Genomic DNA, 22,660 nt, shown 5'->3' with positions numbered 1-22,660 from the left:
GAATATAAAACTATCATGCTTATTGATCAAATAATCACAGATTATGTAAAAACTGTAACAAAATGACTCCTTCTTCTGTGGGAATTCTTAAAGATCCAAGGCCACGTAGCGAGAGATCCCGATACCCTGAGCCTTATTACTGTAAAGTAAGAAGATTCTTGGCAAGCACAAGCAAGGTCAATTGTCTTGTTAGGCCTCTGTAATTTTCCACTGAAAACGTGCAGAGAATGATCTCTGCCCATGCTGTAGTTTCCCACTGTATTTTTAGAGTAAGGTATTTAATCACAATTATAACAAGTTGTAAACATTAGCTCTGTAAACGATAGTAACCTCTAGACTAACCCATTAGAGCTCAGTATTCAAGGCTATAAGGGTATAAGAAGAGCACTGTATCTAATAAAGTTTGGCAATCGTTTGATCACATTGATTGTCTCCACATTGTCCGGGACTCCTGCGTCAACATTCTTGAAGGCTTTTTTCCTAGCCTCGGGCATCCTCATATCTGAAATGGCATTGCCTCAGCCCCTGTGGAAATGCTAGATCCTCAAGGCAGTGGAGCTGGGATGTTGCTGCAGCTGTGCTAATTACTCTTGGGTACTCAGCTTGGCTAATTCACTTCCGTTGGAGCCCTACAATATCCCAGTCCTTTTGTTTTCATGTCTGGAACTATCTTGGACAGTCTGGGGGAAAAGAACCTCTGCAAACCATGCAGCTCCACAATGCAAAGCAGACAGATGTCATTTTACTGTACATCTAAAGGAAATTGCTTTTGCAATGACATGTAACACAACCTGTAGTGTTCAGGTGCTTGTCTGTCACACCTTCACCAGTCTGAACACATTCTCAATGTCTACATTAAGCTCCTGTAAACCCATTTGGTAGCTAAAGACATCAGATGGAAAGCTACATTCCTATTTGTTTCTATCACTTCCTGTTAAATCCTGTTTGACTGAAATTCTTCATCTTTGCTGATTCCTTGAAATCTGCACATTTGAATCTGATCACAATCCATGTACAAACTAGGATGGAAAATAGACTAGCTCTGAAAAGACTTCCACATGTACCCCTCTGAACAGGCTTAAAGGGCTGACGATGATGAGACAGTGAGGGACCCATAAGCTTCATAACAATCCTCTTTCTCTCACAAATGGACTTGAAAAAATGCAAGCTGCTATTTGCCTGATTAAAGGGAATTCTCAGCACATTTCCGGTTTTGCCAGGGGAATGCTGCTGTTAACTGTGGACATATTGCTTAGATGCTACGGTCTCAGGCCCTTGAAGCTCTTCATAAGAGGGATCAACCCCTTGACTGAAACTTGAGCGAGCGTAGCTTCTCTTGACCCCAGAGGAACCACAGGTTCGGCAGTACAGCAAATAAGTGTTACACCTTGGTTGAGTTTTGTTTAAATCACAGCAATCAAGGTGAAAAAAAGAACTTCCCTGTATATGCCCTCACTTCCAGAGCCAGCAGATGTGGTGAAAGCAGACACTCAGATTTAGGAGAAACACAACCCTCTGCCTGCTCTTCAGTGGAGAAAGAGGCATGATAAATAAGGGAAATTCAGCACAGGAGCTGGTAACAGCGATTAAACTATGCAGTGATCAACACTATTCTCTGCAGGAATCAACCTTTAACAGTGTAACACCTTTCTGAGGTGGTGCAGCAGTATTTAGGATGGTGTATCCAACCTGGCACCCAACTGCCCACTGGAGAGGGTGCAGGTCCCACTCCTGCCCCATCTTCTGGCTCTGGGCAGGGCTTCAGACAACACAAGCTTTGGCAGATCTTGCAGGATGGCTGTGTTTAGGTGACATAAGAAGTATGTGGAACTGCTGAAGCAAGTCCAGAGGAGGCCATGGAGAAGATAAGGGGCCGGAGCATCTCCCATATGAAGACAGGCTGAGAAAATCAAGGCTGTTCAGCCTGGATGAGCTACATGGAGACCTCATAGAAGCTTCCAATATCTGAAGCAGCCTACAAGGATGCTGGAGAGGGACTCTTCATCAGGGACTGTAGTGAGAAGACAAGGGGTACTGGGTTCAGACTCAAAAAGGAGGGATTTAGTTTAGATATAAGGCAGAAGTTCTTCCCTGTGAGGGTGCTGAGGCGCTGGCACAGGGTGCCCAGAGAAGCTGTGGCTGCCCCATCCCTGGCAGTGTTCAAGGCCAGGTTGGATGGGGCTGGGAGCAACCTGGTCTGGTGGAAGGTGTCCCTGCCTGTGACAGGGGGTTGGAACTGGATGAGCTTTAAGGTCCCTTCTAACCCAAACCAGGCTGGGATTCCATGAACATGAATCCCATCACACACCAGTCAGCCACTGATCTGGTTTGCTGTTGGTGATAAAACCATCTGGATGTTCTGCCGTCCCATTCTAGAAAGGACAAAACAGCCCAAAGTTTACTGCTTCTGAAAAATCTCAATTCCCACCTCCCTGCACCACCCAGGATTTGGTTATAACCTGTCTCTCACATATATCCTCCCCCCTGTCCTTCCTTCTCCTGCTGCTCCAATATCTGGAAAGCATGGGATCTACCTGAGGGGAGCAGATCACCTATGACTCCAGGAGCATCTCCTGCTGCTATTTTAGCTCTCCATGGGGAGCTGATTATTCACATTTTGTTTGCTGGTTCAACTTATTTTGAGTTGACAGAAACAGCTGTGAGGGGGAGAAGAAATAAGGAAAAATAGCCAACAACATGATTAACTTTTTAACTCAAAATGCTTCTCAATTAAAAGAAGATAAATACTCCCTGTGCTTCTGGTACCGCTTTACCATGTCAGCAGCTGCTGTGCTCCCCAGGAACATTACACAGCTTTATGGGTGGAGGCGGAGGTGGATCTGGATGAGAGAAAGCTGGTCCACGCAGCTCGTCCACCGTGGGGGGTGCATGAGGGGCTGCCTACCCCAGCATGGCCAGCACTGTGGTGTGAGCTCAGAAAAGCTCAAGCAGCAGAGCTCAGGCTCCTCAACCATAGAATGTGATTACTGGTGATGATTTAAAGCTCTCCTGAACCCTTGCAAAGGTGTATGAGCTGAGAAGCATCGAAAAGTTTGTGTTCAAGTGACAAAAAGCACTTGTGAAAACTAGGGTTGTCCTTAAATAAAACACACACACATTACAAGGAAGAGAACTTTCTGGGGCTGACAGCGTTTATTCAAGGTACACAAAGTGGAAAAGTTTCATATTGCAAATTGTGACACAGTCATTTCATGTTCCACAAAACGACAGCCCCTCTTGCTGCTGCTCTTTCTAAAAGGCTCAGGTAAATCCTCAGTTGAGTTAAAGCAGGAGCTGGTTTTCCCCATGTTGCTCTGTTTTTGCCTGCCAGCCTTCTCAGTACCCCTCTTTATCACCTTCTGCCCTTTGCCTCCTGAGGATCAGGGCTTTCCTCTTCATCCTTGGCTCGGGTTTGAACTCTGATTCCCAATTGTCTTCCTAATTCCCCCTCAGCCTCATGCAAGGCCACGAGGGGGTCAGAGCAGGGCTCTGGGCTGCACGGTGATACTGCACTTCTGAACATCAGAAATGGACTCTGTCACAGAACCATGGAATCAACTAGATTGGAAAAGACCTTTAAGATCATCAATATCTCTCTAGTTGCGAGGGGCCCAGAACTGAACACAGGATTCAAGGTGCTGCCTGGGTAGCCCCATGTCTTCCTCTAGCAGGCACATTCTCCTTGATGCTCTTGCTCCAGCACTGACACCCTTATGTCCCAGAAACTCAGGCTGCAAATAGGTGGAAGTAAAGCACAAGCAACTTTGCCGATGACACCAAGCTGTGTGGTTCTGTTGATACGCTGGAGGGAAGGAATGCCATCCAGAGGGACCTTGACACACTTGTGAGGTGGGCTGATGCCAACCTTATGATGTTTAACCATGCCAACTGCAAGGTCCTACACCTGGGTCGGAGCAATCCCAGGCACAGTTACAGGTTGGGCAGAGAAGAGATTCAGAGCAGCCCTGAGGAGAAGGACTTGGGGGTGTTGGTCGATGAGAAAATGAACATGAGCCAGCTTCAGTGTGCACTCACAGTGCAGAAAGCCAACCGTATCCTGGGCTGCATCAAAAGGAGCATGACCAGCAGGTCGAAGGAGGTGATCCTGCCCCTCTACTCTGATCTCACTTGGAATATGGTGTGCAGTTCTGGTGTCCTCAACATAAGAAGGACATGGAACTGTTGGAACAAGTCCAGAGGAGGCCACGAGAATGATCAGGGGACTGGAGCACCTCCTGTATGGAGACAGGCTGAGAAAGTTGGGGCTGTTCAGCCTGGAGAAGAGAAGGCTGCATGGAGACCTCATAGCAGCCTTCCAGTATCTGAAGGGGGCCTATAGGGATGGACTGTTCATCAGGGACTGTAGTGATAGGACAAGGGGTAACAGGTTAAAACTTAAACAGGGGAAGTTTAGATTGGATATAAGGAAGAAGTTCTTTATTGTGAGGGTGCTGAGGCACTGGAATGGGTTGCCCAGCGAGGTTGTGAATGCTCCATCCCTGGCAGTGTTCATGGCAGTTCATCAGGTTGGATGAAGCCTTGGTGATATGGTTTAGTGTGAGGTGTCCCTGCCCATGGCAGGGGGGTTGGAACTAGATGATCTTAAGGTCCTTTCCAACCCTAACTGTTCTATGATTCTGTGATTCCCATAGTAGTTGTCTGGTGTAGCTCCCTTGTCTGGACAAGCCTTGGTGCCGCGGCAGGTGGGGCAGGGAAAGCTGCTGCCGGATGGGGCCTGGCACATAGGAGGGAACTACGTCCACAAGGGAGCCGGGGTCCGATCCGTCGGGAGCAGGCCGGCAGCCCCGAAGAGAAAGGCCGCGCCCCCGCTGCCATTGGAACACCCTCACAAGGCGGGGACAGTGTCTCCCGCCTCGCACGCATGCGTCGGGCAGCTCGAACCGCCAACTGTCCCAATTCGAATTCGCATCCTCGCAGCCCAATGACAGCCCGCGGTCCAGGGCGGGCCCCGCCCCCTCCCGGCCTTATAGCCAATCACAACGTCTGCTGTGTTTAAAAAAAAATGCGCGCTGCCGGTAGGCGTCGCTCAGCAGAGCAGAGCCAATCGCGAGCGGGAGGCGGCCTCGGGGGCGTGGCCTGGGCGGGGCGCGCTGCCCGAGCCTTCCTTGTCCCTCGCTGAGCGGGAACCGGAGGGCGTGGCCGGAGGGCGGGGGGCGTGGCCTGTCCCTGGAAAGCCCTGCCCCTCCACCCCGCGGCGCCTCCTCAGTCGGAGCCGGTCCGGGCGCGGCGGTCGGTGGTGTCTGCTCCGTGCCTGGGGAGGCACTGCGATGAAGGCGGGGGGTGAGTGCGGGCCGGCCCGCTTCCTCTGGGGTGCTGCTTGCTCCCTGTCCCCCTCTCCATGCTCTGCAGCTCCCTCTCCCCTCTCCGGGCTCGGTCTGAAGGCAGCGGGAGCGGGAGCGCTGCGCCCCGGGGGAGCGGCACTGCGCGGGCTCCGCTGCGAGCTGGGGGGCTGGCGGCGGCGGCTGCGCGCCGAAATTCAAACAGCGGCGGCGGGAAAGGGGGTGAGGGGCCGGGGGTCCGGTCAGCCCGGGCCGCGCTGCTCGGGTGCTGCCGCCTCGCAGGGGTCGGTGAGCGGGGCCGCGCTTTTCCTCAGCCGCGCCGGAGGAGCCGCGGCAGTACCGAGCGGGAAGCGCTTCAGAGCTTCCAGCTTCGAAAGTGGGTATTGAGGAATGCAGGTTGTGTTGGAGGCTGTTGGGTGCAAATCGGTGGGGGGAAGCGCATTTAAACACAGGAAAAAGCAGATTTTAGGCTCAGGATGGTGCAAGTTGCCCAGAGTCGTTGGGAAATCTGCAGGTTTCCAAACCTGGACCCAGCTGGGTGAGCTCCGCAAGGCTCTTCCAGCCCCAGCCACTCTGGTTTGGAGAAGCAGCAATTTGAGAATTTCCCTGTGCGATTTCCTGGCCTTTGAAACTAAATGTTCTCATCCCTGAGTTGCCCAAGTACCCCGTGCCTCCCAGTCTTTTGGACGTTCATTTTGGTATAGCTGGCATACCAGTGAGGAAGTCCATTCATTTTCCATGGCAATAGTGGTGCTGAAGTTTGCTCCAGAACCTGAAAGTGGATGCTAATGACAGCAGTGTTCTGCCCTCCACACATCTAAAAGTTTGTATTTTCATGGGGATAGCTTTTTAATCAAAGACAGGAAACCAATAACGTGCTGCTTGTGAAATACTGGATGCTATTTTGTGTCAGGCTGGTGGTTCATTTCATTAAACCTGATGTGCCAAGGACATTAATAGCATGTAGGCATAGGAAAATATGTATTAGCTCAGTGGTAGCCATGGCTCATGGACCCTTTAGGAATTTGCAGGCTCCTGTTAAGGAACCTGCTGACAACCCAGCTGACCTGCAAACTGAAATCCCAGTATTAAGTAAGTGAGTCTGATGCAGCAATTCTGCTTTGAATAAATTGTCTGTGGCTCTGCAGTTTGTGACTGCTATCAACTGAGAAAGAAAAGTTGGGGCTTGTGCTAGGTAAATGAAGTTGCAGTAGTGACAGGTTAACTAAACACAGTCAAATGGACATGAAGGGATTTTTGATGAAGAGAAGTCAAGCATGAGCCTTCTGAGCCTCTCAGCTTAATTAACTAAATTGAAGAAGGCACTTGCTGCTAAACAGGTACTGAAGTAAACATGTACTTAGGTATGTGTGTGCTCTGGAGTGTATTTTCTCCTTGTGCTGTTCCATCACTAACAGGTGTCTCCTGGTTTTGTTTTCTAGTGATTCACTGTAGATGTTCCAGGTGTTTTTCTTTCCCTTCAAAACGAAGGGTAAGAAAGCGTCCTCGAGTCCTGACATTGTTAAGCCTGCCTGAGGATGTTCTGTTCCACATTCTGAAAGGCCTTCCTGCTGAGGACATCCTCTCAGTCAGAGCTGTGAGTCCACTACTGCTTCCCCTCTGTCCTGCACCATGGCTGTTCTCTGCCTTTACAAGCTAGGACTGCACAGGGGAAAGGCTGGCTTCTTGTGTCAGAGTAAACCTGAGGAGAACCAATGCATCATGTGTGCAGTAATTAGGTTTTTGCTACCCCAGTAGCAGTTTTATTTCTCAGGACTCAGTGTGAAGAATATTTGCATTTGAGTGCTCTATGTAAATTTTTTTTTAATGGGAATTGTCCTACTAGATGACTGTGGCTGAACAGGCTGGTTTGGCTTGGCCTTAATGGGGATTAGGCAGGTAATAAGTTATGATTAGAATCATGGAATCAGCTGGGTTGAAAGAAACCTTTAAGATCATCAAGTCCAACCATACCCCAGCACTGCCAAGGCCATCACTAAGTCATGTCACTGTCATCTACACAGTTTGTAAACACTTCCAGGGATGGTGATTCCACCAATGCCCTGGGCAGCCTGTTCCAATGCCTGACCACCCTTTGGGGAAGGAATTGTTTGTAATATCCAGTCTAACCCTCCCGTGACACAACATGAGGCTGTTTCCTCTTGTTTTACCCTTTGTTAGTTGGGAGAAAAGACCAGCCACCTCCTGACTCCATCCTCCTTTTGGGTACTTGTAGAGGCCAATAAGGTCCTCCCTGAGCCTTCTCATCTCCAGACTAAACCCGGCTGCTCTTCCTCAAGCCTGGAGCATTGCATGGGGTTTTAACTTGTAACTAATTTGATACCTATCTGAAATCAAATTGTAAAGAACTGTTTTTCTGTTGGTACTTCTATTTTAGTAATTCATATGTACACTCCCCCTTTGCAGGTGCATTCACATCTTAAATACCTTGTGGATAATCATGCTAGTGTTTGGGCATGTGCAAGTTTCCACGAAATATGGCCTTCTCCAAGGAATCTGAATATGTTTGAAAGGTAAGCTTTAAGAATCAAATTTGTCTGACCTCATAGAAGAGGTTGTTTTTTAAAGGTAGATACACAATTCCAGTGAGTCCTCACTATCAGTGAAGGATCTGACCTTCCCTTTTTGTAGAAGTCTTTGCTCAGGGTGGTGAAGGATTGTTGATTTCATGTCGAAATTGCAACTTATAACTGCTGTCTCTAACTGGAGCAGAGCCCATTACATATACCAATGTTATTTCTCTTTGAGGGCACTAACGTTTAAGGGAAGACAGCACATTAACTAAAACCTGCTGCTTGTGTGTTCATATGAATGTGCAAGTGACATTAGAGGCTGAAGAGCACAACCATATATCTGAGTCTAAATTGGTTTGTGCACTTCTTGCTCACAAAACTGTATTGAAAAATGGGCACATTACAGTATTAAAATGAGTGAGGTTTGAAAGGATGATGAATGTGCTTAAAAAGGATTGAGAATGTCTCTAACCACCTGATTTGAAGGGCATCTCAGTTTAAATGTCATGATAGCTGTTTTGCTTCAGACTGTGTATTATCTTCCTTCTGAAGAAGGCTGCTTATGTGCACTTCAGTTTGCAAGGGAGGAGTTCAAGGGCTTGATGCATGTCCTTGAGGGTACAGGAACCAAAAGATGGCACTGCATTCTGTTGTTTTGGATGTTGTATGGGAATGAGAAACCATTCCTGTGAATTGTTACATTATCCTGGATAATTTTGTGGGCATACAAAAGGACTGCAGAAAAAAAAAGCCTCAGAGTAACTTGGGTCTGACTTCTGTACTGACAGTACATGTACGTATGGTTGCTGATCACCAGCTGACATCCTATCTTCCACTGAAGTAACTTGTTTGAGAATGTGGTCTTGGAGGCACTTCCTTATATCAACCTCAAGTATCTTCTTTATTCCCCATTCAGGGCTGCTGAAAGGGGTAACTTTGAAGCTGCTGTGAAGCTGGGGATAGCATACCTGTACAATGAAGGCTGTAAGTGTGGAAGCTTGTACTTGGGTTTTTGGGAAAGACAGCACAACAGAAGGAAATGGAGATGAGCTACAGACTTATTTGTAGGTACAGATGAGACAGTCTCATCATAAAGCTGGCACTTTTACTGGCTGCTTACAAAGCTATTTCTCCTGTATCTCAGACATTGGTGGTTTTGTACACAATTCTACAGCAGTGAAGTGGAGGGCCAGTCTGCTGTGTTCAGTGGGTGGTTGGGTCTCACTTACTGTGACACCTCTTCAGTGCAGCTTTAGCATTGGTCACTAAACTGCTAGGTGTTAAGTGATAGTATAGTGCACAGCTCTTCTAGAGAAGTCAATGTATAGCTTGTGATTTCATGTTTAGAAGTTCTCCTTCATAAACTGATCAGACTTGGCTGCTTATGTCGTGTGATAAATGTAAGAGAAGGGACTTGCTCCTTGCAGAGGGTACCTGCAAGGCAAGTGGCTTTTGTACCAGTTTGTACGCTAATAGGTATTAACATTCTTTGGTTGCTGATACTTGCAGAACCACCTCCCTCCTCAACTTACGGTTTTATATTCCTAAAGACTGATTGCAGAGATATTTTTCTTGCCATCTGTGTGATTTTTAAGGCTATAAAAGGAAGATACTGATAAATCTTTACCTAATTCTATCCTATTGTCTGACTTGGCCTGACCAAATCCTAAGCAGGCATTGTGAATAAACTCTAAATGATTTCTGGCTGATTTTGTTCAGTGTCCATCTCTGATGAGGGCCGTGCAGAAGTGAATGGATTAAAGGCGTCCCATTTCTTCAGCCTGGCAGAGCGTCTGAATGTGTCTGCAGCTCCATTTATCTGGCTTTTCATCCGTCCTCCCTGGTCCCTGAGTGGAAGCTGTTGTAAAGCTGTGGTTTATGAGAGTCTCAAAGCAGTGTGTCAGTTGGAGAAAGTAAGATTTCTTTCTGCCTTTGACTTTAACATAGGCTAGAAGCTGCATCTGGTTATTTCAGAAAATGTATTTTGTTTCCCCAAGATGCTCCTATGCTGCTGTTGTTTAAATGACTGTGGATCAATCATTTTAATGAATTTATTGCCAAACCACACTTGGTGGTATGTCATGAGTGCCAGGTACTGTCTCCTGAGAGAGACAGTAAGGTCTCATAGGTAACAAAACACTGTGGAAAGGAAAGGGGAGGAATGATTGAAAGGCAAATAATATTGTACTCTGGAATTACTAGCAAAAATTGCCACTGTTCTTTATCTTTAACAATACTATATCTCAATTGTTTTTTTTTCAGGCTGAAAAAGGATCTATTCTCTACTGCTTGGCCAAGATCTTGAGTCTCTTTGAGGTGAACAGTGTTTCTGGTTTGATGTGCTCTGGTACCTTTTTTTGGTGGTGTTAATGCTGCTTACCTTGATTTAAAAACAAATAAAATAATCAGCCAAATGTTCTTGTATTTCTTAAGTGGGTTAGGAAATTCTGCTCTCATGAGTTTAATTTATTGGGTTTTCTTAAGGGAACATCATCAACTTAGTTTATTGGATTCTGCAAGCAGTGAAATTAATTTTGGCTTGATCATGGGCTTGCAGTGTGTTCAGGTCTGAAAGGAAGTCTTCCAGTCTTAATGCATATCCAAAAAACTCCAGTTCTTAAGTGGCAAACAAGCCAAAAAGTTTTTGTCTTGCTGAAGAAAACCACTGCAGGCTTCCTGAGCCTGGAACTCCCAATGGCAGCACCAAGTGGATGTGGGAGCTCATCCCTCATAGTGTGAAGGGGACTTGTAACTGGTTGGCTCTGCTTTGTAGCTTTCAGTGGGTTCTGGAGTATTGAGACCTGGCATCTGGTTGGTTGGACAGCAAAAATATCATTGTGCCTTTTGTTCTTAGGATGAAGAAAAAAGAAAAGAATCCCTTGAAATGTTTGAAGAATCTTCCAAGCAGGGTTGTTTAAACAGCTCCTACCTCCTTTGGGAAAGCAACAAAAAGGCTGCTGTAAGTAGTATGGTTTTTTTTCCCAAAACAGCTTCTTCACTGTAACCTCTAAATCTGTTATTTGCAACAAGTGTACACGGAAGGAAAATGCTGTTCCTCAGAACTTACCAACTTACCTGAGCCTGGCACTTGTATTGAAGGGAGCCAGTGACACTGCTTGTGTTCACTGTGAGCAAATAAACGATCTGCTCAGGCAGGTGGTTGAACTGAGGGAGGAGGTAGAAAGGTTGAGAGCCATGAGGGAATGTGAAAGTGAAATAGATTGGTGGAGCCACACCCTAAGGCAGGGGCAGAGGGAAGTGGATGAACAAGTGAAGGATCCCCTTCCCTCCTACCATCAGACAGAAGGAGAGAACTTAAGGGACAAGGGTGTATGGAGGGAGGTCCCTCCTTGGAGAGGTAAGGGAAAACCCTCGCAATCCCTTCCTCCCTCCCAGTTGCCCTTGAATAACAGGTATGAGGTCTTGGAACTAGAGGGCCAGGTAAATGGAGATGGAGAGGTACATCTATCTAGTGAGTCACCTAGGGCTTGTCACTCACCCCCATTTCTTAGAACTTCCCCAACCAAGAAGAAAAGAAGACTAATTGTGGTGGGTGACTCCCTTCTGAGAGGAACAGAAGGGCCCATTTGTCAACCGGATCCATCCCACAGGGAAGTCTGCTGCCTACGTGGGGCTTGGTTTAGAGATGTTAAAAAGAAACTCTCTGATCTGGTACAGCCCTCTGACTACTATCCGTAGCTGGTTTTTCAGGTTGGCAGTGATGAAGTTATTACAAGGAGGAGGGCAAGGGCAATGAAGAGAGACTTCAGGGCCCTGGGACGGCTGGTTGAAGGGTCTGGAGCGCAAGTGGTGTTTGCCTCCATACCTGTTACAAGCAAGGGTGAAGAGATAAATAGGAAGATTCTGCAGATTGATGTATGGCTACGTGACTGGTGCCATAGGCAGGGTTTTGGATTTTTCAATCATGGGCTGCTGTACGAGACACCTGGTTTGCTGGTGGCAGGTGGGATACACCAGTCCCAGAGGGGGAAAAGGGGTTTGGGGCAGGGGTTAGCAGGGCTTATTGACAGGGCTTTAAACTAGATATGAAGGGGGGAGGGGATTTAACTGGGCCTGTTAGGGACAAGCCCAAGAGAAACATGCTAGGGCTCGAAGGATGGTGGACTAGGGAGGACTACCAATCTATTGTTTCATTTGTGGGAAAGGATAGTTTAGACCCTGTCCCGCAGGTGAAAAAGGGTACTTGGACAAGAGTTAGCAGAGCTAACTCACAGAGCTTCAGGTCAGATTCAAAGTGCGAGGGGGTCGTAGCTGAACTAGCGAGGCATTGTTCTACTATTAATGAAGACCAAAAGGCCTCCCACCTCCCAAGGGTGCCATCAGCGTGCTCTGCTCGCTCCCTGAAATGCCTGTACACCAATGCATGCAGCATGGGGAATAAACAGGAGGAGTTAGAAGTCTGTGTGCGGTCTAAAGGTTATGACCTAGTGGCAATTACAGAGACATGGTGGGACAGCTCACATGACTGGAATGCGCTCATGGATGGCTATGTCCTTTTTAGGAAAGATAGGTCAGCAAAGCGAGATGATGGAGTTGCTCTTTATGTGAGAGAGCGACTAGAATGTATTGAGTTCTGTCCAGGGGCAGATGAGGAGAAAGTGGAATGTCTGTGGGTACAAATTAAGGGACAGACTGGTACGGGTGATACAGTTGTGGGAGTCTATTATAGACCTCCTGATCAGGATGAAGGAGTTGATGAGGCTTTCTACAGGCAACTGGAAGTAGCCTCGCAACTACATGCGTTAGTCCTCATGGGGGATTTTAACTACCCTGATATTTGCTGGAAGACTCACACAGCCAATCATTCACAATCTAGGACATTCGTCCAGTGCATTGACGATAACTTCTTAATGCAAATGGTGGACAAACCAACTAGGAGAGGAGCGCTGCTAGATTTAGTACTCACCAACAAGGAGGGTTTGGTTGAAGTGGTGATGGTCAATGGCAGCCTTGGCTGCAGTGACCATGAGATGGTGGAGTTTAGGATCCTGTGTGGGAGGAATAGAATACCTAGCAAGGCCACAGTTCTGGATTTCCGAAGGGCCAACTTTGGCCTGTTCAATCAACTGCTAAGGGAAGTCTCATGGGAAAGGGTACTAGGCGGTAAAGGGCGATAAGCTCATGATAGTTGGTCAGCATTCAAGGACCACTTCTTCCAAGCTCAGGATCAGAGCATCCCAATGAGTAGGAAATCAAGTAAGGGATCTAGGAGACCAGCGTGGTTAAACAAGGAGCTGCTGGGCAAACTCAAGTGGAAAAGGAGAATCTATGGATTATGGAAAGAGGGGCTGGCCACTTGAAAGGAATATAGGACAGTTGTTAGAGGATGTAGGGAGGCAATTAGGACACCTAAGGCCTCCTTGCAAATTAATCTTGCTAGTCGGATTAAGGACAATAGAAAGGGCTTCTACAAATACATAGCAAATAAAACTAACACGAGGCAATATAGGCCCACTGCTGAATGAGGTGGGTGCCCTGGAGACAGAGGATACAAAGAAGGCAGAAGCGCTGAATGTTTTGTTTGCCTCTGTCTTTACTCCTGCAGACTCTCCCCAGGGGCCCCAGATTCCTATAGCCCCAGAAGGAGTCAGGACAAAGGAGGAGTTTGCTTTGGTAGATGAGGATTGGGTTAGGGATCAGCTATGCAAACTGGACATCTATAAATCGATGGGTCCGGATGGAATGCACCCACGGGTGCTGAGGGAGCTGGCAGAGGTCATTGCTAGGCCACTCTCCATCATCTGTGGTAAATCGTGAGAAACGGGAGAGGTGCCTGAGGATTGGAAGATGGCAAATGTCACACCAGTCTATAAGAAAGGCAAGAAGGAGGACCCGGGTAATTATAGACCAGTCAGCCTTACCTCCGTCCCTGGAAAGGTGATGGAACAACTTATTGTTGACTCCATCTCTAGGCATATAAAGGATGAGGGGGTTATTAAGAACAGCCAACATGGTTTTATGAGGGGGAAATCATGTTTGACCAACCTTATAGCCTTCTATGAGGAAGTGACTAGGTGGAGAGATGATAGCAGAGCGATGATGGTAGAGCGGTAGATGTGGTTTTTCTTGATTTCAGTAAGGCATTGGATACTGTCTCCCACAGCATTATCATAGATAAGCTAAGAAAGTGTGGGCTTGATGATCAGGTAGTGAGGTGGATCAAGAACTGGTTGAAAGGAAGAAGGCAGAGAGTTGTGGTCAATGGCACAGAATCTAGCTGGAGGTCTGTGACTAGTGGAGTCCCTCAGGGGAAAGGAGTGAAGGGGAAAGGGACCTGGGGATCCTGGTGGATAGGAGGATGACCATGAGCCAGCAATGTGCCCTTGTGGCCAAGAAGGCAAATGGCATCCTAGGATGCATTAGAAAGGGTGTGGTTAGTAGGGCAAGAGAGGTTCTCCTCCCCCTCTACTCTGCCTTGGTGAGGCTGCATCTGGAATATTGCATCCAGTTCTGGGCCCCCCAGTTCAAGAAGGACAGGGAATTGCTTGAAAGAGTCCAGTGCAGAGCCACAAAGACGATGAAGGGAGTGGAACACCTCCCTTATGAGGAGTGGCTGAGGGAGCTGGGTCTCTTTAGCTTGGAGAAGAGGAGACTGAGGGGTGACCTCATCAGTGTTTACAAATATATAAAGGGTGGGTGTCAGGATGATGGAGCTAGGCTTTTGTCAGTGATATCCAGTGATAGGACAAGGAGCAGTGGGTATAAACTGGAGCATAGGAGGTTCCATGTTAACATCAGGAAGAATTGCTTTACTGTAAGAGTGACAAAGCGCTGGAACGGGTTGCCCAGGGAGGTTGTGGAGTCTCCTACGTCCAAGGCCCACCTGGACAAGGTCCTGTGTGATGTACTCTAGGTTTCCCTGCTCTTGCAGGGGGGTTGGACTAGATGATCTTTCGAGGTCCCTTCCAACCCTTGGGATTATGTGATTCATAAACAAAGAGAGCACCAAGAACTATCTTAAATGAGCTTTGTGTCTGCCTTAGTGTTTAAAGTGGATCTATGAGCAGTTGTAGCCAAGATGCAAGCAGAGTTCCTTTATTACTGATTCTGCTGGCTAGTGACGATATGACTCACTGGGGAACAGGAATGGGGAGGCTGCTTGCATGGTCTGCAATAAATCTGCCAAAGCTCTCCTGTTGAAATCCCAAGTGTTCTGTCTCATTCCTGTGAGACCTTGGACAAGATTGCAGCCAGGTCCTTAAAAACAGCCTTGTCATCATGTTGAGAAACAGGCTGTTTGTCAGCTAATCCAAGAACCCACAGGAAGTGATTTTTCTCTGGATATTTGTACTACGGTCCTGTTCATTGTGTAAAGGTGATGAGGTTTAAAATCTGTTTGCATTCCTCTCTGTAGATGTCAGATCCTGGCAGATACCTCCAAAGTCTCAGGAAGCTAAGAGACTTTGCAGCGAAGGGCTGCTGGGAAGCACAGGTGAGACTGACTTTTCCCAGGAAAACAGATTTTATTTGGTCTTTCTATGTGGCCACTGTATGTTTAGACTCCTCCCTTTAGAAGCAGGGTCAAAATTGCTGAGTAGTATCTCTGTGTGTGTATATTTACTCTGTGGATCCCAGTCTTTTGGAAAACACAGCTGGCCTCTGGTACAATCTGAGTAAAGACACATCTTTTGATGCACTTAAAAGCCTGCCCCAAACAATGCGTTCAAGTTGAAGCCAAACTTAAGATCTACTGATCCAAGTAGTTTGTCATGTTTGCTTTGTAATTTCAGCAGGAAAATTGCAGGATCCTGTCCTGCCTTCGTTTTCATTTGATAAAAAAGAAACAACAAACTTTCTTTTGTGTTCTCTCCTACAGATAGCTTTAGCCAAAGCTTGTGGTAATGGAAACCAGCTAGGATTAGAAACAAAATCTTCCAGTGAAATGGTGTCTCAAATCTTTCAAGCTTCTCTTCCTATCAGCAAGAAAAGTATCTTCACTGTGCAGAAAGGAATGAATGAAACAATGAGGTAAAAACTCAGACCCAGGAGTCAGGCCACACAGCAGAATCCGTTGCCTATTCCCCTCTACGTCTGCAGAGGGAAACAAATCTACAACAAGGTCTGTTGGAAGATAGAAGTTTTTTGCTTTGCTCTTCTGTGATTCATTGTGTACAGTCACAGAAACACATGGCATTTCACAGAGGAAGTACCGGAGCCCTTATTTCAAGCACTGATGAAGAGCTGAAATGAGGGTGTGAGAGTTTTTTTCTGGATTCTAAGTTCTTGCATTTGTCAGTACTAACCAACAACTGGAGGCGCTTTTTGGCTTGTTGGAGTTATAATTACTCTCTAATGATCTTAAGTGGCTTAATCTGAAGTTATCTTAAGTATCATCCCAGATAATGTGCCCTACATTTTCCTTGTGCAAGCACCTATTATAGGACAGTTTCTAATTCCATTTCACAGACACCTTAAGCCTGTTGACCTTCAGAGTCTAACAGGCCTCTGGTTTTAAATCCTTATCTCAGCGCAGCATGTCATTTTTCTGATAATTCTTTTGGTGCAATTTTCTGGCTTGGAACTTTGGAGTGGAGAAGGAACTTGGTCATGAGGAATAGGGAGGTTGTTCAGCACGCTTTGAATGGCTTGTAAGTGTGCAGATTATGTCTCTTTCCTGTCTAGGTACATCCTGATTGACTGGCTGGTGGAAGTGGCTACCATGAAAGACTTCTCTAGCCTATGCCTTCACATGACAGTGGGATGTGTGGATCGTTACTTGAAGCTGAGACCTGTACATCGGGCTCGACTCCAGCTTTTGGGAATAGCCTGCATGGTCATTTGCACACGGTAGGGTTCTGACTGGTGAACAGAGGTGCTTATTGTGATCATTCAAATTCATTTCTACAGCTCAAGTTTCCTCTCCCCTGCTAATAATAGTGCTGGAAAGAATATTTGTCTTTCTTCTACATTGACTGCTGCTTGAGCTGTTCACATACAAACACAATCACTGCAAATGAGGCACAAAGTAACTCCTTGAACATCTTTTTAAATATTAAAATCTACATAGTAGTGGAATTTTTCATATTTAAAAAATATGGTCTAAATGCATTCAGTCAGCAGCTGAAGTCTTGCATGCCACATTAGCATGAGTGGGTTACTCATAAAGAACAACTGCAGCAGCAATGTTGCATAGTTTAGTCTGTTATGTTGAGATGAACCACATGTTGTAGTGTAAAATTATTCTTCTGTGATAGTTTCCTTAATATCTTGCATCTTAACCTAGGGAATGCTTCATAAATGAGGAATTTGGAACACTGTAGTAGGTGGTTCCAGCTTAAAGGTGAAATAAATTAAGAGCTGCTGTTCTTTCTTTCCTGGGAAAGTAGCTTACAAAGTTGTTTAAATCTTTGGTCATCTTCAGTGCATTTATCTGCCACAAAAACATCACTGCACAGGTGCTCACATTCACTTTCTTCTGGGGCTGACTGTTCCTACTGCAGTTTCATCAGCAAAGAGATCCTGACAATCCGGGAAGCTGTGTGGCTCACAGACAACACCTACAAATATGAAGACTTGGTCCGAATGATGGGCGAAATCATTTCTGCCCTAGAAGGAAAGATAAGGGTGAGTTTGGAAAGTGGATGGAGTGTTTCACCCCTTGGGCTGCTGGTGAAGTCAGACTATTGCAATTAGCCCTTCTTATCTAAGAGGTTGGTTTTATGAGAGTGCTATCAACTGCGGAGACCATCCTTATTTGAGAGCATGCAGATACAAAACCCTCTGGCTTTCTGTAGAGATAAAAACTTAAGCCATTTATTCTTTCGCTGGAGAATGTTTCAATGTCAGTGTAGTGGTTAGAAAAAGTCATGATGTAATTAGAACAGCATCTCCTAGAACAACTGTTCTAAATACTCAGTGCCTGTCTTATATTCTCAACCTCTGTTCTCTCTGCACTAGATACCTACCATTGTGGACTACAAAGAAGTATTGTCAAACATAGTGTCACTGGAGAGAAGAACTCTTCACCTTTACAGCTTCATTTGCGAACTGTCACTCTTAAACACAAACCTTTGTGTGTATTCCCCAGCTCAGGTGGCAGCTGCAGCACTGCTGCTGGCTAAGATACTACACAGGCAAGGTAATGAACCTAGCTTTAAGTGGAGCTCAGCATGGGATGTCAGCCTGCTTTGTCTCTTTAGGAAGCCTTTAGGGTTTTGGGGGTTGCTTAGTCTTTAGACAATATGTCCCAATCACTTGGCTGTGGAGGAGACCAAGTATAAGACTTCAGAATGAAGAGCTGAGTTTAGTGTGGTTTACCTCTTAATAGCTATAATGAACAAGTGTCATACTATGCAAGCTTTGTGTTTAAATGAGACTTATGATTTCTATACTTAGGTATAACTTGAGTTTGGCAGGTAAACCTACCCTTGAAGCTAATTATGAACTATGTACCAGGGATAAGCTTGTAAAGATCATGATCTTTATCCCTTAAAAATATATCTCTGATTACAGAACTGCTAAGCTCTGTGCAATTGTAATATGTGTTCTCTTCCCAGCACGCCCCTGGACCAGCCAGCTGTCTGAGTGCACTGGTTTCTCCCTTGAAGACCTGCTGCCCTGTGTTCTAAGCCTCTACCAAAAGTGGTAATAGTTTTGGAACTCTTTTGGGAGGGCCAATCTGTACTTTGATTCCAGCTCTTGCAGACATGCTGCACCAATAGGGTCAGCCCTTCCCAGTGGCAGAAGTGGCTTTGGCAAACTGCCTTGTTTCCCCTGACACAAGGCACAAAGGGGAAACAGGGCCCAGTTCAGGGACAGCTCTTCTATTTCTCCTGTCTGGTAGTGGCTCTGGGTTTTATGCTCCTCAAGGCTTCACAGGTTTCAGCTTGCCAAACAGCTCATTTTCAGAAGACTGGAACTGGCTTATTGGGGAGCTTCAGAAGGAGTTCCAGGAGCAAAAGTAACTCATTTTACAAGAGTACAAGGCAAATATTTGTTTATCCGAAGGAAAAGAAAATGAGTTAGATTCTCATATGCTTAGAAACCAAGTGTCCTATCTAGCTGCTTAGTAGCTCTGCTGAAACACCAACTTCCTTAGCACAGAGCTGAGATGGAAGAGGGAGCTGGGAGCACCTATATTGGCAGGGTTTGTTAAAATTGTTTCATATAATCCATTCTAAGATTGGGGCTTTAATATTTCTTTACAGTTTCCATGATGATGTCCCAAAGGATTATAGGCAGGTGTCCTTAACTGCAGTGAAACAACGATTCGAGGATGAGCGTTATGAAGAGATAGGCAAGGAGAAGGTGGGTGAGCTCTTGGTCTGTCTTTGCTGATGTCTGATACCCAGAGCAAAGCTACCATACAGCAGAATGTGACAAGCTGTAAATAATGGGAAGTGGGTTCTAACTTCAGACTTTTGGAGAAGATATCTAAAGCAGTAGCTTTAAACTTGATCTGTGGGATGTTAACTGCTCTGAGTACATGTGGGAAGAGCTCACTGGGATAGATTTATCTTGGAAAATAAATAGCCTCCTCCTGGCTATTTATTCTTCATGGGAATCTCATGGTCTAATTCTTACTGGTTCTTTGATTTTTCAGATGATGAGTTACAGCCAGCTCTGTTCAGTGCTGGGTGTGAAACAGGAGGACCCAGAGCCCAATCCCTTGCATACAAATGTGGTGGAAATTCAGACTTTCCTAAGCTCTCCCTCTGGCAAGAGAACTAAAAGGCCAGTATAACTCCTCACTGTAAATGTTGCTGAAGATCAGCATGAGCTTTTCCTCCTCCGGTATCGAGGTTTCATTCTTAAATATGATAAATCTTTCTCTAATTACCTTATCATACCTGTGAAAAGAGACAGAAGACTTGGCTTTTAATATGTGACTTGCGTATTTCCTTGCTACAGGAGGAGGGAAGACAGCATTCAGGATGACAGAGGCAGCTTTGTGACTACGCCCACAGCAGAGCTATCCACCCAGGAGGAAAGTCTTCTAGATAACTTCCTAGACTGGAGTTTAGATTCCTGCTCTGGTTATGAAGGTGATCAGGAAAGCGAAGGCGAGAGAGATGGAGATGGTGAGGGGTTTGTTCTTTATAAAAGCAGATGAGAATTAAAACTGTCTTTTCATCTTTGCTTAAAACTGTTTCTCAGGCAACAGACGCCTGAACTTTCAGCTGAAGACCAGTTGGAAAAACTCTCCCCCTTCCCCCGTGGTTATAACTGTTGAACTATTTTAGAGGTATATATCTGTTCTCTTTCTCTAGACTGCTTCAGAGCGTGAAGTGTCGGTAGCTGCTCAGCATTTCAAAGTGAGCCTGTTTGCAGGTCCTGCTGATAGTGGACAAAATGTGATTGATGTCCCATTGTGTTAGACATGCTGTATTATCAATCTTGTTGACTTTAGGACTGGCTGTTCATTTTCTAAACAGCTATCAAGACAGTCTGAGGGGGAGAAAAGACTGTTTTAACTGGAAAGGGATTTTTCACAAGGGCAGGTAGTGATAAGACAAGGGGGAATAGCTTTAACGTGAAATGGGAGATTGAGATCTGGCACTAGGAAGCTCTTGCCTGTGAGCGTGCTGAGGTGCTGGCACAGGTTGCCTGGAGAAACTGGCTGCCCCATCCCTGGCAGTGTTTAAGGCCAGGTTGGATGGGGCTTGGAGCAACCTGGTCTAGTGGACAGTGTCCCTCCCCATCGCAGGGCATTGGCACTGGATGAGCTTTAAGATCTCTTCTAACCAAAACCATTCTATGAAATGAGGGTGAATTTAGTACTCTACCCTCCTATGTGCAGGTAGACAACTCTCAGTTGATTGTCTTCTGCTTGAATGTCTGCTCGGTTTTGCCCAAATCAAAACTAATTTTTTTCTTTCACCATCCTGCAGTGACAAGTCCCAGTGGGATTCTGGACATGACAGTGGTCTACATAGATCCTGCAGAGCACTGCTGTCAGGACTCCAGTGACGAGGACAACCTAAATGTGGAGTGGGGTGGTCACACAGTGCCTCCGGGGGAGGCAAAGCTGCTGGATGACACTCACAGCCTTTCAGTACATCTCACCCCAAGAAATCCCAACCTGGAAGGGAGCTCAGGCTACTCTTCTGTCAACAGTGTCACTCCTACGTCTTCTTTAGAAGGCAGCCTTGGAGTACCTCTGAAACCTACCTCAGCACTGTCTGTTGGCAGTGCCAAGAGCAAGGAGCTATACCTGCCTCCCTACCTGAAACCATGTTTACAGTCAGCCTGTGCTAGGCCTGGTGCAGGCAAGTGTGACAGAAGGCAAGTCAAGAGGAAAAATGTGGCAGAACACAGTGAAGAAAGAGTCAACTTGGGCTTCTTCAGCCTCTAATTTCCTTATTCTCTTTACTTTTCTGTGATTTCTGGAATCAGTGTTTCTGTTGTAGCCATACAGGGATGATAGTGAATAATTGTCAGTACCTCCAAAAAGAGCCCTTCCTCTCAACTTTGCTTATGTCTCTTTTGTAATCTGTAGCTCACTTCTGGGCCACTTCATTCCTTGATAGCTGCCTTTTTTAAGTATTCCCTGTTGTCTGATCTTCTGCAAACTAAGATCTTTCTCCGGATAGGAAATGTTATAGCTCACTTCTGTTGTACCTCACCAGTTACTCCTTGGTGATAGGAATGAAGTTGTCATGTCCCTTACTTCGCTGTGAGGCCTGGTACCATAAATTAAAGGAATTGACTTTGGTTCTCAAGTTACTTGCTGGAACACTAGGTTTGAATTCTTCCACTTGAAAGATCTTTTTGAGGATGTGCTGCCTTTTCCTTCTGGCCAGCTACTGTCTCACTTAGCTGGTGCTTCCCTCTTCTATGTATATACCCATTTGCTGCACTGATACAAGGTTTTTGTGGATACAGTTGAGGTAAATGAAGGCTCACTGCAGGTCTGAGCTTCTTTTTTACCTACCTCTCAGATTATTAACTCCATTGCCTCTGGCTCTAGCTGCCATGTTTTCCTCCCCTAAAAAAATCTTCCTTTTGTGCCTTAATGCTTCAATGCTGAGTGCTCCAGTAACATGATCTCTGTGAACTGTTAAATCTCTGCTGGAAATGTGGTTCAGCTGCTGCCTCCACTTCACTTTGTGTCTGGCACAGTTTTCCTTGCTGTTTCCATTAATATGTCCTCAAGGAATGCACAACTCACTTGAACACTAGACCCAGGCAGCAACGCAGGAAGAGCAGGCAGTCTCCTATTGAAAGCCATAATTTAGGCCTTCCTATCTGTGCCTAAAGCTGCAAGGGCAGCATCTGCTTCTCTTGCCAGTGATAAAATCTGTGTTGACCACCTCCACTGACCTCAGCCTAGCAAGCCTGGGTTACATCTCCTTCAGCCTGTGAACACGAGAACATCTTCTCTTGACAAACACCATTGAAATACCAAGGTACAAGATGTGCAGGAGCCATCACTGAATTGAACACTGGAACTGGACTCTGCCTTTTCCTCTGGTGAGAAGTTACTGTGGCAGTTGGCAGCAGTTCAGATACACACAGTATAGTGATTTTTTTTTTATAAAAAAACCCTTTTTTAATACAGGTGGCTCCATGTCTTGCTTCAGTGAGTTGTGTCACACTGTCCTGGGGCTGTGAGAACATGGGATGGGGGGAGGTGAGGTCAGAGTCTAGTTCTTGGAATTAATATCTTGCATTAAATATGAGCAGCTGGGGGAACACTGCTGAACCCACCCTCACAACAGCCCCAGAAAGCCCTTGAACATGCCACATAACCAACACAGAGCAGCTCTGGGTGCTTGGCCACAAAGTTTATTAAAAAACTATGTACTGTCACTCTAGTTAAAATAAAAAAGAAGTCCCTGATTTAATTTTCTGTGCCAGGTGTTG

General features: G+C 46.0%; 1 protein-coding gene across 1 annotated transcript; it reads left to right on the top strand.

Annotated features, from left to right (window-relative positions):
• The first annotated feature begins 5,231 nt into the window (after positions 1 to 5,231).
• On the top strand, positions 5,232 to 22,641 carry CCNF (cyclin F). Its single transcript, XM_031050483.2, has 17 exons — positions 5,232 to 5,301; positions 6,743 to 6,897; positions 7,728 to 7,834; positions 8,751 to 8,818; positions 9,554 to 9,747; positions 10,097 to 10,150; positions 10,689 to 10,793; positions 15,210 to 15,287; positions 15,672 to 15,823; positions 16,478 to 16,642; positions 17,296 to 17,419; positions 17,753 to 17,933; positions 18,352 to 18,439; positions 19,003 to 19,102; positions 19,398 to 19,528; positions 19,706 to 19,875; positions 20,686 to 22,641. The coding sequence occupies exons 1-17, from the start codon at positions 5,289 to 5,291 to the stop codon at positions 21,147 to 21,149; spliced, it is 2,349 nt and encodes a 782-aa protein (XP_030906343.1). The 5' UTR covers positions 5,232 to 5,288; the 3' UTR covers positions 21,150 to 22,641.
• Positions 22,642 to 22,660: the final 19 nt, after the last annotated feature.

The sequence above is a fragment of the Melopsittacus undulatus genome, chromosome 8, assembly GCF_012275295.1.
Source record: "Melopsittacus undulatus isolate bMelUnd1 chromosome 8, bMelUnd1.mat.Z, whole genome shotgun sequence".
NCBI classification, from domain to species: domain Eukaryota; kingdom Metazoa; phylum Chordata; class Aves; order Psittaciformes; family Psittaculidae; genus Melopsittacus; species Melopsittacus undulatus.
This window is presented reverse-complemented; position numbering and strand designations above follow the sequence as displayed.